This window comes from Acanthochromis polyacanthus, chromosome 18 (genome assembly GCF_021347895.1).
Source record: "Acanthochromis polyacanthus isolate Apoly-LR-REF ecotype Palm Island chromosome 18, KAUST_Apoly_ChrSc, whole genome shotgun sequence".
Taxonomy (NCBI): Eukaryota; Metazoa; Chordata; class Actinopteri; family Pomacentridae; genus Acanthochromis; species Acanthochromis polyacanthus.
The window spans coordinates 35041449-35054744 of record NC_067130.1 but is presented as its reverse complement, the minus strand read 5'-3'; the positions used below and the strand labels follow the sequence as shown (position 1 = coordinate 35054744).

Below are 13296 nucleotides of genomic sequence, written 5' to 3'. Positions count from 1 at the left end.
AAGATACGGCCTCATAGACCTGGAGATATGGCCTCATAGGACCTGAAGATACAGCCTCATAGGAGCTGAAGATACGGCCTCATAGACCTGAAGATACGGCCTCATAGACCTGAAGATACGGCCTCATAGGACCTGAAGATACAGCCTCATAGACCTGAAGATACGGCCTCATAGACCTGAAGATACGGCCTCATAGGACCTGAAGATACAGCCTCATAGACCTGAAGATACAGCCTCATAGACCTGAAGATACAGCCTGATAGACCTGAAGATATGGCCTCATAGGACCTGAAGATATGGCCTCATAGGGGTGGATCTTTCTACATGCAGCTGTATCTGTTCAGTGCAGACTCGAACCTGCAGAGTGAATCGTTCTCTGAAGGAGAATCTTTGTGTCAAAGGATGTTTAACTCTGTGGCTCAGGTGTACCTTCTGGGTGGTGGTGTGGTTCCTGTCGTGACTGTGGTTCTCCGGTTCCTCAGGCTGTTGGAGGCTCAGCTGCAGACTCAGTCCAGGCAGCACAAAGATGAGCTGGAGGCTCTTCACACTCAGATTGAGCTGCTGAAGGACGACATCGAGAAGAAGCAGGAGATCCTCAACTACACCATGTCTCTGTCTCCAGAGGCTCAGGTGGAGTTCAGCGTCCAGCAGGAGATCACACGACTCACCAATGACAACCTGGTGAGGAGCAGCTCCGACTCGGACCAAGTCTGAGAGATTCAGAGCACTCATAGTAACTTGCACTGACTCATCGTGACTTACACTGACTCACACTGACTCATAGTGACTCACACCGACTCATAATGACTCGTAATGACTCGGACTGGCTCATAATGACTCAAAGTGACTTGCACTGACTCAGTGACTCACACTGACTCATAGTGACTCGCACTGACTCACACTGACTCATAATGACTCACACTGACTCATAATGACTCACACTGAATCACACTGATTCGCACTGACTCATAGTGACTCGCACTGACTCATAGTGACTCGCACTGACTCATAATGACTCGCACTGGCTCATAATGACTCAATGAATCACACTGTCTCATAATGACTCATAGTGACTTGCACTGACTCATAGTGACTCACACTGAATCACACTGACTCGCACTGACTCAGAGTGGCTCACACTGTCTCATAATGACTCATAGTGACTCGCACTGACTCATAAATGGTAAAATGGTAAATGGTTGTATTTATATAGCGCTTTTATCCAAAGCGCTTTACATGATATGTCACATTTACCCATTCGCACACACATTCACACACTGATGGCGGAAGCTGCCATGCAAGGCGCTAACCACGACCCATCAGGAGCAATTAGGGGTTAGGTGTCTTGCTCAGGGGGCCGAGGGGCCCCGAGAGGGACGACGGGCCGAGGATCGAACCGGCAACCTTCCAGTTACAAGACGGCCACTCCACCCACTGAGCCATGCTGCCCCCATGCAATATAGTGACTTGCACGGTCTCATAGTGACTTGCACTGTCTCATAATGACTCATAATGACTCGCAATGACTCATAATGACTCATAGTGACTCATAGTGACGCGCACTGACTCATAGTGACTCACTGACTCTTAGTGACTCGCACTGTCTCATCATGACTCATAATGACTCGCACTGACTCATAGTGACTCGCACTGACTCATAGTGACTCGCACTGACTCATAGTGACTCGCACTGACTCAATGACTCACACTGACTCACACTGACTCATACTGACTCACAATGACTCAAAATGACTCATACTGACTCATACTGACTCACAATGACTCGCACTGACTCATAGTGACTCACACTGACTCGTAGTGACTTACACTGACTGGATTTAATGATTCTGAGCTCATGTCTCAGGTTCTTCAGGTTGTTGTTTGTCTTCCAGGACCTCAAGGAGTTGGTGGAGAAGCTGGAGAAGAATGAGAGGAAATTGAAGAAGCAGCTCAGGATCTACATGAAGAAAGTCCAGGAGCTGGAAGGTAGCAGACACGCCTGAACACACCTGATCACACCTGAAGACACCTGATACTTGACCACACTTGACCACACCTGAACACACGTGAACACACCTGACCACGCCTGAACACACGTGAACACATGTGAACACACCTGATACCTGACCACACCTGGTGTGTTTGTTGCAGCAGCTCAGGCTGCAGCTCAGAGCAGCAGGTCCAAACCTGAGCTGAGCCGCCAGGTAACGGTTCAGAGGAAGGAGAAGGACTTTGAAGGGATGTTGGAGTACAACCAGGAGGATGAAGCTCTGCTGCTGAAGATGCTGATCACAGGTAAATACTGCATCACTACTACATCACAGGTAAATACTACATCACAGGTAAATACTTCATCACAGGTAAGTACTTCATCACAGGTAAATATTTCATCACAGGTTAATACTTCATCACAGGTTAATACTTCATCACAGGTAAATACTTCATCACAGGTTAATACTTCATCACAGGTAAATACTTCATCACAGGTTAATACTACATCACAGGTAAATACTTCATCACAGGCAAATACTTAACCACAGGTAAATACTTCATCACAGGTAAATACTTCATCAAAGGTTAATACTTCATCACAGGTTAATACTTCATCACAGGCAAATACTTCATCACAGGTTAATACTTCATCACAGGCAAATACTTCATCAAAGGTTAATACTTCATCACAGGCAAACACTTCATCACAGGCAAATACTTCATCACAGGTTAATACTTCATCACAGGCAAATACTTAACCACAGGTAAATACTTCATCACAGGTAAATACTTCATCACAGGTTAATACTTCATCACAGGTAAATACTTCATCACAGGTAAATACTTCATCACAGGTTAATACTTCATCACAGGTTAATACTACATCACATGTTAATACTTCATCACAGTTAAATACTTCATCACAGGTTAATACTACATCACAGGCAAATACTTAACCACAGGTAAATACTTCATCACAGGTTAATACTTCATCACAGGTTAATACTTCATCACAGGCAAATACTTCATCACAGGTTAATACTTCATCACAGGCAAATACTTAACCACAGGTAAATACTTCATCACAGGTAAATACTTCATCACAGGTAAATACTACATCACAGGTTAATACTTCATCACAGGCAAATACTTAACCACAGGTTAATACTTCATCACAGGCAAATACTTCATCACAGGCTAATACTTCATCAGTGGCTAATACTTCATCACAGGCAAATACTTCATCACAGGTAAATACTACATCACAGGTTAATACTTCATCACAGGCAAATACTTCATCACAGGTTAATACTTCATCACAGGCAAATACTTCATCACAGGTTAATACTTCATCACAGGTTAATATTTCATCACAGGTTAATACTACATCACAGGCAAATACTTAACCACAGGTAAATACTTCATCACAGGTAAATACTTCATCACAGGTTAATACTACATCACAGGTTAATACTTCATCACAGGCAAATACTTAACCACAGGTTAATACTTCATCACAGGTAAATTCTTCATCACAGGTTAATACTACATCACAGGTTAATACTTCATCACAGGCAAATACTTAACCACAGGTAAATACTTAACCACAGGTAAATACTTCATCACAGGTTAATACTACATCACAGATTAATACTTCATCACAGATAAATACTTCATCAAAGGTTAATACTGCATCACAGGTAAATACTTCATCATAGGTAAATAATTCATCACAGCTAAATACTACATCACTACTACATCACAGATTAATACTTCATCACAAGTAAACACTTCATCACTACTACATCATCGGTAAGTACTACACCACAGGTAACTACTACATCACAGGTTGATACTACATCACTACTACATCACAGGTAAAAACTGCATCACTACTACATTACAGGTAAATGCTACATCACTACTACATCACAGGTTAATACTTCATCACAGGTAAATACTTCATCACCGGTAAATAGTTAATCACAGGTTAATACTACATCACAGGTTAATACTTCATCACGGGTTAATACTACATCACTACTGCATCACAGTTAACTACTACATCACAGGTAAATACTTCATCACAGGTTAATACTACATCACAGGTTAATACTTCATCACAGGCAAATACTTAACCACAGGTAAATACTTCATCACAGGTTAATACTACATCACAGGTTAATACTTCATCGCAGATAAATACTTCATCACAGGTTAATACTTCATCACAGGTTAATACTACATCACAGGTTAATACTTCATCACAGGCAAATACTTCATCACAGGTAAATACTACATCACAGGTTAATACTTCATCACAGGCAAATACTTCATCACAGGTTAATACTTCATCACAGGCAAATACTTCACCACAGGTTAATACTTCATCACAGGCAAATACTTCATCACAGGTTAATACTTCATCACAGGTAAATACTTCATCACAGGTTAATACTTCATCACAGGTAAATACTTCATCACAGGTTAATACTTCATCACAGGTAAATACTTCATCACAGGTTAATACTTCATCACAGGTTAATACTACATCACAGGTTAATACTTCATCACAGGTAAATACTTCATCACAGGTTAATACTTCATCACAGGTTAATACTTCATCACAGGTAAATACTTCATCACAGGTTAATACTTCATCACAGGTTAATACTACATCACAGGCAAATACTTAACCACAGGTAAATACTTCATCACAGGTAAATACTTCATCACAGGTAAATACTTCATCACAGGTTAATACTACATCACAGGTTAATACTACATCACAGGTAAATACTACATCACAGGTTAATACTTCATCACAGGTTAATACTTCATCACAGGTAAATATTTCATCACAGGTAAATACTTCATCACAGGTAAATACTTCATCACAGGTTAATACTACATCACAGGTTAATCCTTCATCACAGGTTAATACTACATCACAGGTTAATCCTTCATCACAGGTTAATACTACATCACAGGTTAATACTACATCACAGGTAAATACTTCATCACAGGTTAATACTACACCACAGGTTAATACTACACCACAGGTAAATACTACATCACAGGTAAATACTACATCACAGGTAAATACTGCATCACTACTACATCACAGGTAAATACTTCATCACAGGTTAATACTACATCACAGGTTAATACTACATCACAGGTTAATCCTTCATCACAGGTTAATACTACATCACAGGTAAATACTACATCACAGGTAAATACTTCATCACAGGTTAATACTACATCACAGGTTAACACTACATCACATTTAAATACTTCATCACAGGTTAATACTACACCACAGGTTAATACTACACCACAGGTAAATACTACATCACAGGTAAATACTTCATCACAGGTTAATACTTCATCACAGGTAAATACTACACCACAGGTTCATACTACATCACAGGTAAATACTACATCACAGGTAAATACTTCATCACAGGTAAATACTTCATCACAGGTAAATACTACACCACAGGTTAATACTACACCACAGGTAAATACTACATCACAGGTAAGTACTACATCACAGGTTAATACTACACCATAGGTAAATACTACATCACAGGTTAATACTACATCACAGGTAAATAGTTCATCACAGGTTAATACTACACCACAGGTTCATACTACATCACAGGTAAATACTACATCACAGGTAAATACTTCATCACAGGTTAATACTACACCACAGGTTAATACTACACCACAGGTAAATACTACATCACAGGTAAATACTACATCACAGGTTAATACTACATCACAGGTAAATACTTCATCACAGGTTAATACTACACCACAGGTTCATACTACATCACAGGTAAATACTACATCACAGGTAAATACTTCATCACAGGTTAATACTACACCACAGGTTAATACTACACCACAGGTAAATACTACATCACAGGTAAATACTACATCACAGGTAAATACTTCATCACAGGTTAATACTACACCACAGGTTAATACTACACCACAGGTTAATACTACACCACAGGTAAATACTACATCACAGGTAAATACTTCATCACAGGTTAATACTACACCACAGGTAAATACTACATCACAGGTAAATACTACATCACAGGTTAATACTACATCACAGGTTAATACTACACCACAGGTTAATACTACACCACAGGTTAATACTACATCACAGGTAAATACTATATTACAGGTAAATACTACATCACAGGTAAATACTGCATCACTACTACATCACAGGTAAATTTTGCATCACTGGTGCTAAACCAAATTCTCTTTATTCTACTGGAACCAACAGAGACTCTATAAATTATGTAGTTATTAATGAACCATGATATTAAACTGAAAGTCCCAGGTGAGCAGTAGAACCACAGAATGTTCTAGTAATGTTCTAATATCATTCTAATAACGTTCTAATAACGTTCCAGACATCAGGCCCAGCTCGGTGTCGGCTACCGTTCCATGTCTTCCTGCCTACATCCTCTTCATGTGCATCCGTCACGCCGACTACATCAACGACGACCGCAAGGTGGAGTCTCTGCTCACCTCCACCATCAACGCCATCAAGAAGGTCCTCAAGGTGAGCAGCAGTCTGATCCCACCTGTTCTCCTCCTCACCTGCTCACCTAATCACCTGTTCTCCTCCTCACCTGCTCACCGCCTCACCTGTTCATGTTCTCCACGTTCTCCTTGGTCTGCAGAAGAACAGCGATGACTTTGAGATGACTTCCTTCTGGTTGGCCAACACCAGTCGGCTGCTCCACTGTCTGAAGCAGTACAGCGGGGATGAGGTGAGTTGTGAGCATGCTCAGTGCGTTAGTGAGTTGTGAGCGTGCTCAGTGCGTGTGTCCATTCCTCTCCAGGCCTTCATGACTCAGAACAGCACCAAGCAGAACGAACACTGTCTGAAGAACTTCGACCTGGCCGAGTACCGGCAGGTCCTGAGTGACCTGTCGATCCAGATCTACCAGCAGCTGATTAGAGTGGCCGAGGGCATCATCCAGCCCATGATTGGTGAGTCTGGAGGAACATCTGGAGGCAGCAGAACATTCAGAGATCAGACTTCCACACGCAGGAACCTCTTTTAAAAAAACTTTCACAGACGTGCTTCATGTGAGGTTTAGTTTCAGCTTTAGATAGTTCTAGTGTTTTATTCTGCATTATTTCCTGTTTATTCTAGATGTTCTCCTGCTTTTATGTGATGTTTAGCTGCCTGTCGTCTCTCTGATTCTTTAATTCTCTGACTTTGATTTTTATTTTTGAACTTTAACCCTCGATCTTTCTTTAATTTTAAAACTGTGTGATTCCTTTGTTTGTTGTTATTGCTAATCCAGCTAGTTGTTAATTTAATTTATCTTTTTTACTAGTTATTTAAACTGACTGCTCTGACTCGTCTCCTATATCTGCCTTGATTGTCTGTGTTGCACAAAACGACCACAAAGAGACACAGAATAACCACAGAGACACAAAACGACCACAAAGAGACACAGAATAACCACAGAGACACAAAACGACCACAAAGAGACACAAAACGACCACAAAGAGACACAAAACGACCACAAAGAGACACAGAATGACCACAAAGAGACACAAAACAACCTCAAAGAGACAAAATGACCACAAAGAGACACAGAATGACCACAAAGAGACAAAATGACCACAAAGAGACACAAAACAACCACAAAGAGACACAAAACAACCACAAAGAGACACAAAACGACCACAAAGAGACACAAAACATGTGAGGTTACCCTGTTGAATGTATATGCGCCTCCAGGGAGCAATATCAGCTTTATCAAAAAGTGTTCAATATGATTGCCACAGAATCTTATGGTTCTTTAATTTGTGCAGGAGATTTTAACATATTGCTAAATCCACATTTGGACACAACAAATATTAAAAGAAATCGCTCCCTTACAGAGAAACGTGTTAAAAAATGCTCGCAGGCCTAGGACTCATTGATGTATGGCGCTTTATGCACAAAACCACGCCTGGATATACATTTTATTCTGCACGCCGCTCACTTCACTCTAGAATAGACTATTGCTTCATGTACAGTAAGGATTTGAACAGGATAAAATAATGTACACTTGGTCAAAGAGACATTTCTGATCATTCTGGAATCTACTTAAATTTACACTTAGATGGTAGACAAAGGACAACATTATGGAGACTTAACACAGGTTTGCTAAATGACCCTATTGTCATACAGTTGATGAAAACTGATTTAAAACTGTATCTACAGGACAATGATAACGGTGAGACAAACCCTGGCATTGTGTGGGATGCAGCTGAAGCTGTCCTCAGAGGGAAGATTATTGAAGTGTCAACAAGACTTAAAAAACAAAAAACTCAAGAACTTTTACAATTACAAGAGACATTAAAACATTTAGAGCAAAAACAATTGATGAAGAAAGGCCCTACTGTAACAGAACAAATACGACAAACTAAACAAGAAATTGATAGAATTCTTAGCGAGGAAATAGAGAAAAACATACGTTTTATGAAGCAGAGATATTACGAGGTAGGGCCCAAATCATCCAAACTTTTAGCGTGGCAACTCAAGAAACAACAGGCTGAACACTGAATTTATAAAATAAAAGATCCAATAAGCCACAAAACTCACAGCGACATCGATGACATTCAAAGATCGTTTGAAACATATTAGAAGCACTTAAACGCTCAATCTGCGCCAGTTAATGAAACCATTGTAACTACCTTTTTAGACTCGTTAGCTCTCCCTCGGCAGAGATGCAAACACCAAATTAATGTCGCCAATAACGTGTGAGGAAATTGAGAAGGCTATTTTGAATCTTAAATCTAATAAGTCATCCGGTACTGATGGGTTTCCGCCCGAATGGTACAATAAAATGAAAGAAAACCTTATACCACTACTCGAAGCTAGTGTTAATTTCATTCTAAAAGGTGGCCCTATACCTCCCTCCTGGAAAGAAGCCTTCATCTGTCATACTAAAAGAGGGAAAGGATAAGTCAGATTGTAAATCATACAGACCGATAAGTGTATTAAACACAGATTATAAATTATTCATGTCTATTTTAGTCCGGTGAATGGACACTCTGATGCCCTCATTGATTGACGAAGACCAGACAGGTTTTCTGAAAAATAGACAAACACAAGTTAATATAAGGAGAGCTTTACAAATCATTGAACAGATTAAAAATAGAAAAATACCCTCAGTTATCCTCAGTCTTGATGCCAAAAAGGCTTTTGATTCTTTATCTAGTAATGAAAAGATTCGGGTTTTGTACAGAATTTATAAACTGTATCCAAACGCTTTATTCATCCCCTACTGCCAGAATAAAAGTGAACGGAGGTCTTTCCAACCCTATACAACTGCAACATAGGTGTAGACAGGGTTGCCCTGGGAGCCCTAACTTATTTAATTTATTTATAGAACCGTTAGCTCAAGCAATAAGGCAGGAGCCTGCACTAAAAGGCATTCAAATAGCTGAAAACGAATATAAAGTATGCCTGTATGCGGATGATGTGTTAATCACAATCACAGACCCTGATGCTGGTTTACCAGTACTGATGACAACGCTAGAAATGTACGGTTCATATTCTGGTTACAGTCTTAATATCCAAAAAACTCAGGTCATGACGTTCAACTTTTATCCTGGACAGGAATTAGCATCTAAATACAACTTCAACTGGCAGTCCGACCAAATAAAATATTTAGGTGTCTATCTACCCAAAGACCTAACTTAAATCTACGATAAGAATTATATTCGTTTTAATAAAGAAATAACTAGTGACCCTGACCGCTGGAGCCTGCTCCCCCTTGACTTTGGCAACAGAATACTGACAATCAAGATGAACATCCTTCCTAAATTGTTGTATCTTTTCTGATCATTGCCAGTGCCGATCCCTGAGAAACAGTTTAGAGAATGGAATAAACACATCTCAAGGTTCATTTGGCTGAAAAAGAGACCAAGAGTTAAATATTCTACTCTACAGTTGCCGAAGGAGAGAGGGGGGCAGGCCCTGCCTTCTTTACAAGATTACTACATATCAGCTCAACTGAGACCCCTGGTCTGTTTATGTGACCCATCTTATTTTGCAAAATGGAAATGTTTTGAAAACTCTTTGTCTGATGTACCAATCCAGTCTAAACTTGGTACCCTTGAATATGAACTTTTATAACATATAGTCAATGGACTAACCTGGCATTCAAAATCTGGAAGTCGGTGATTAGAAAATGTGATCTCCAGGAGGCAGTTAAACTTCTTAGATGGCCAGCATACGACCCTGACTTCTTACCTGCTTCACATGATGCTAGATTCAAACAGTGGTCATTATATGGCCTCAGTGCAGTTTGTACAATGTTTGAGAAGTCAAATCTAATGTCATTCAGCACCTTATGTAAGAGATATAGCTTAGAGAACCAAGACTTTTTTAGATACTTACAGCTCTGCAATTTTATGACTAAAAAGATCCAAAGCAGTAAAATTCAAAAACTTTCCCTATTGGTTAATATCTTTGCTAATGCATACAAATCAGCAAGTCTTAAAGGTCTCATTAGTAAACTTTATCGTAGTCTAATAACACTTAAAGCAGACTCAACAATTTATATAAAACAAAAATGGGAAAAAGAAATGAACATGACAATAACTGAAGAAATGTGGACAAAAGCTTGGGAAGTTCAATTTTCATCTACCAACTCCGGCACCTGGAGGGACTTCTGCTGGAAACCAGTTATTCGCTTTTTCATTACACCAAGAAAAAACTCTAAGTTCAGCGTGGTCCCCCCACACTGTTGGAGAGAATGCGGGGAAACAACGGCAGACTATGGACACATATTTTGGGCTTGTCCACTCATCCAGCCTTTTTGGTTGGATGTAACTAACATCATTTCTAAAACACTTGGCTTTAATATAAGCTGTTCCTTCTGCATCTCAGGTGTTTTTCAGAGGACCTTACAGCAGATGATGCCTATCTCTTGAAAATTTTTATGGTATCAGTGAAAAAGGCCATAACAAAGTGTTGGCTACAGAAGCAGCCTCCTACTGTAAACCTTTTTACATCCACTGTAGAAGAGACAAACTTGATGGAACGTATGACCTCCACACTTCAGCTCCAAGAGGAGCGAGGGAAAAGACGTTGGAAAAAATGGCTGGACTTCTCATATTGTGGCAGTATTATTTGACGTACATCATTTTAGTTTTTTTTTCTTTTACTTGAAATGTTTTCTTAGTTGTGACCTTTTTATTTTTGTTCGTTTGATTGTTTGTTTTTCAAGTTTGAAAAATCTTTAAAAAAATAAAAAGTTTCCAAAAAAGAGACACAAAACGACCACAAAGACACAAAACAACCACAGAGACACAAAACGACCACAGAGACACAAAACGACCACAAAGAGACACAAAACGACCACAGAGACACAAACGACCACAGAGACACAAAACGACCACAAAGAGACACAAAACGACCACAAAGACACAAAACGACCACAAAGACACAAAACGACCACAAAGAGACACAAAACGACCACAGAGACACAAAACGACCACAGAGACACAAAACGACCACAAAGAAACACAAAACGACCACAGAGACACAGAACGACCACAAAGAAACACAAAACGACCACAAAGAAACACAAAACGACCACAGAGAAACAAAACGACCACAGAGACACAAAACGACCACAAAGAAACACAAAACGACCACAAAGAGACACAGAACGACCACAGAGACACAGAACGACCACAAAGAGACACAAAACGACCACAAAGAAACACAAAACGACCACAGAGACACAGAACGACCACAAAGAAACACAAAACGACCACAGAGACACAAAACGACCACAGAGACACAAAACGACCACAAAGAAACACAAAACGACCACAGAGACACAGAACGACCACAAAGAAACACAAAACGACCACAAAGAAACACAAAACGACCACAGAGAAACAAAACGACCACAGAGAAACAAACGACCACAGAGACACAAAACGACCACAGAGACACAAAACGACCACAAAGAGACACAAAACGACCACAAAGACACAAAACGACCACAGAGACACAGAACGACCACAAAGAGACACAAAACGACCACAAAGACACAAAACGACCACAGAGACACAAAACGACCACAAAGAGACACAAAACGACCACAAAGACACAAAACAACCACAGAGACACAGAACGACCACAAAGAGACACAAAACGACCACAAAGACACAAAACGACCACAGAGACACAGAACGACCACAAAGACACAAAACGACCACAGAGACACAGAACGACCACAAAGACACAAAACGACCACAGAGACACAGAACGACCACAAAGACACAAAACGACCACAAAGAGACACAAAACGACCACAAAGAAACACAAAACGACCACAGAGACACAGAACGACCACAAAGAGACACAAAACGACCACAAATAGACACAAAACGACCACAAAGAGACACAGAACGACCACAGAGACACAGAACGACCACAAAGAGACACAAAACGACCACAAAGAAACACAAAACGACCACAGAGACACAGAACGACCACAAAGAAACACAAAACGACCACAGAGACACAGAACGACCACAAAGAGACACAAAACGACCACAAATAGACACAAAACGACCACAAAGAGACACAGAACGACCACAGAGACACAGAACGACCACAAAGAGACACAAAACGACCACAAAGAAACACAAAACGACCACAGAGACACAGAACGACCACAAAGAAACACAAAACGACCACAGAGACACAGAACGACCACAAAGAAACACAAAACGACCACAGAGACACAGAACGACCACAGAGACACAAAACGACCACAAATAGACACAAAACGACCACAAAGAAACACAAAACGACCACAGAGACACAAAACGACCACAGAGACACAAAACGACCACAGAGACACAAAACGACCACAAAGAGACACAGAACGACCACAGAGACACAGAACGACCACAAAGAGACACAAAACGACCACAAAGAAACACAAAACGACCACAGAGACACAGAACGACCACAAAGAAACACAAAACGACCACAGAGACACAGAACGACCACAGAGACACAAAACGACCACAGAGACACAAAACGACCACAAAGAGACACAAAACGACCACAAAGAAACACAAAACGACCACAGAGACACAGAACGACCACAAAGAAACACAAAACGACCACAGAGACACAGAACGACCACAAAGAGACACAAAACGACCACAAATAGACACAAAACGACCACAAATAGACACAAAACGACCACAAATAGACACAAAACGACCACA

General features: G+C 40.3%; 1 protein-coding gene across 1 annotated transcript in view; it reads left to right on the top strand.

Moving 5' to 3' along the window:
* Window positions 1-13296, top strand: part of myo5b (myosin VB) — a 77313-nt gene that overhangs the window by 47990 nt on the left and 16027 nt on the right. Inside the window, 6 exon segments of the mRNA XM_051938411.1 lie at window positions 483-681; window positions 1893-1986; window positions 2152-2295; window positions 6435-6586; window positions 6708-6797; window positions 6870-7020. Coding sequence (XP_051794371.1) covers window positions 483-681; window positions 1893-1986; window positions 2152-2295; window positions 6435-6586; window positions 6708-6797; window positions 6870-7020 — 830 coding nt within the window.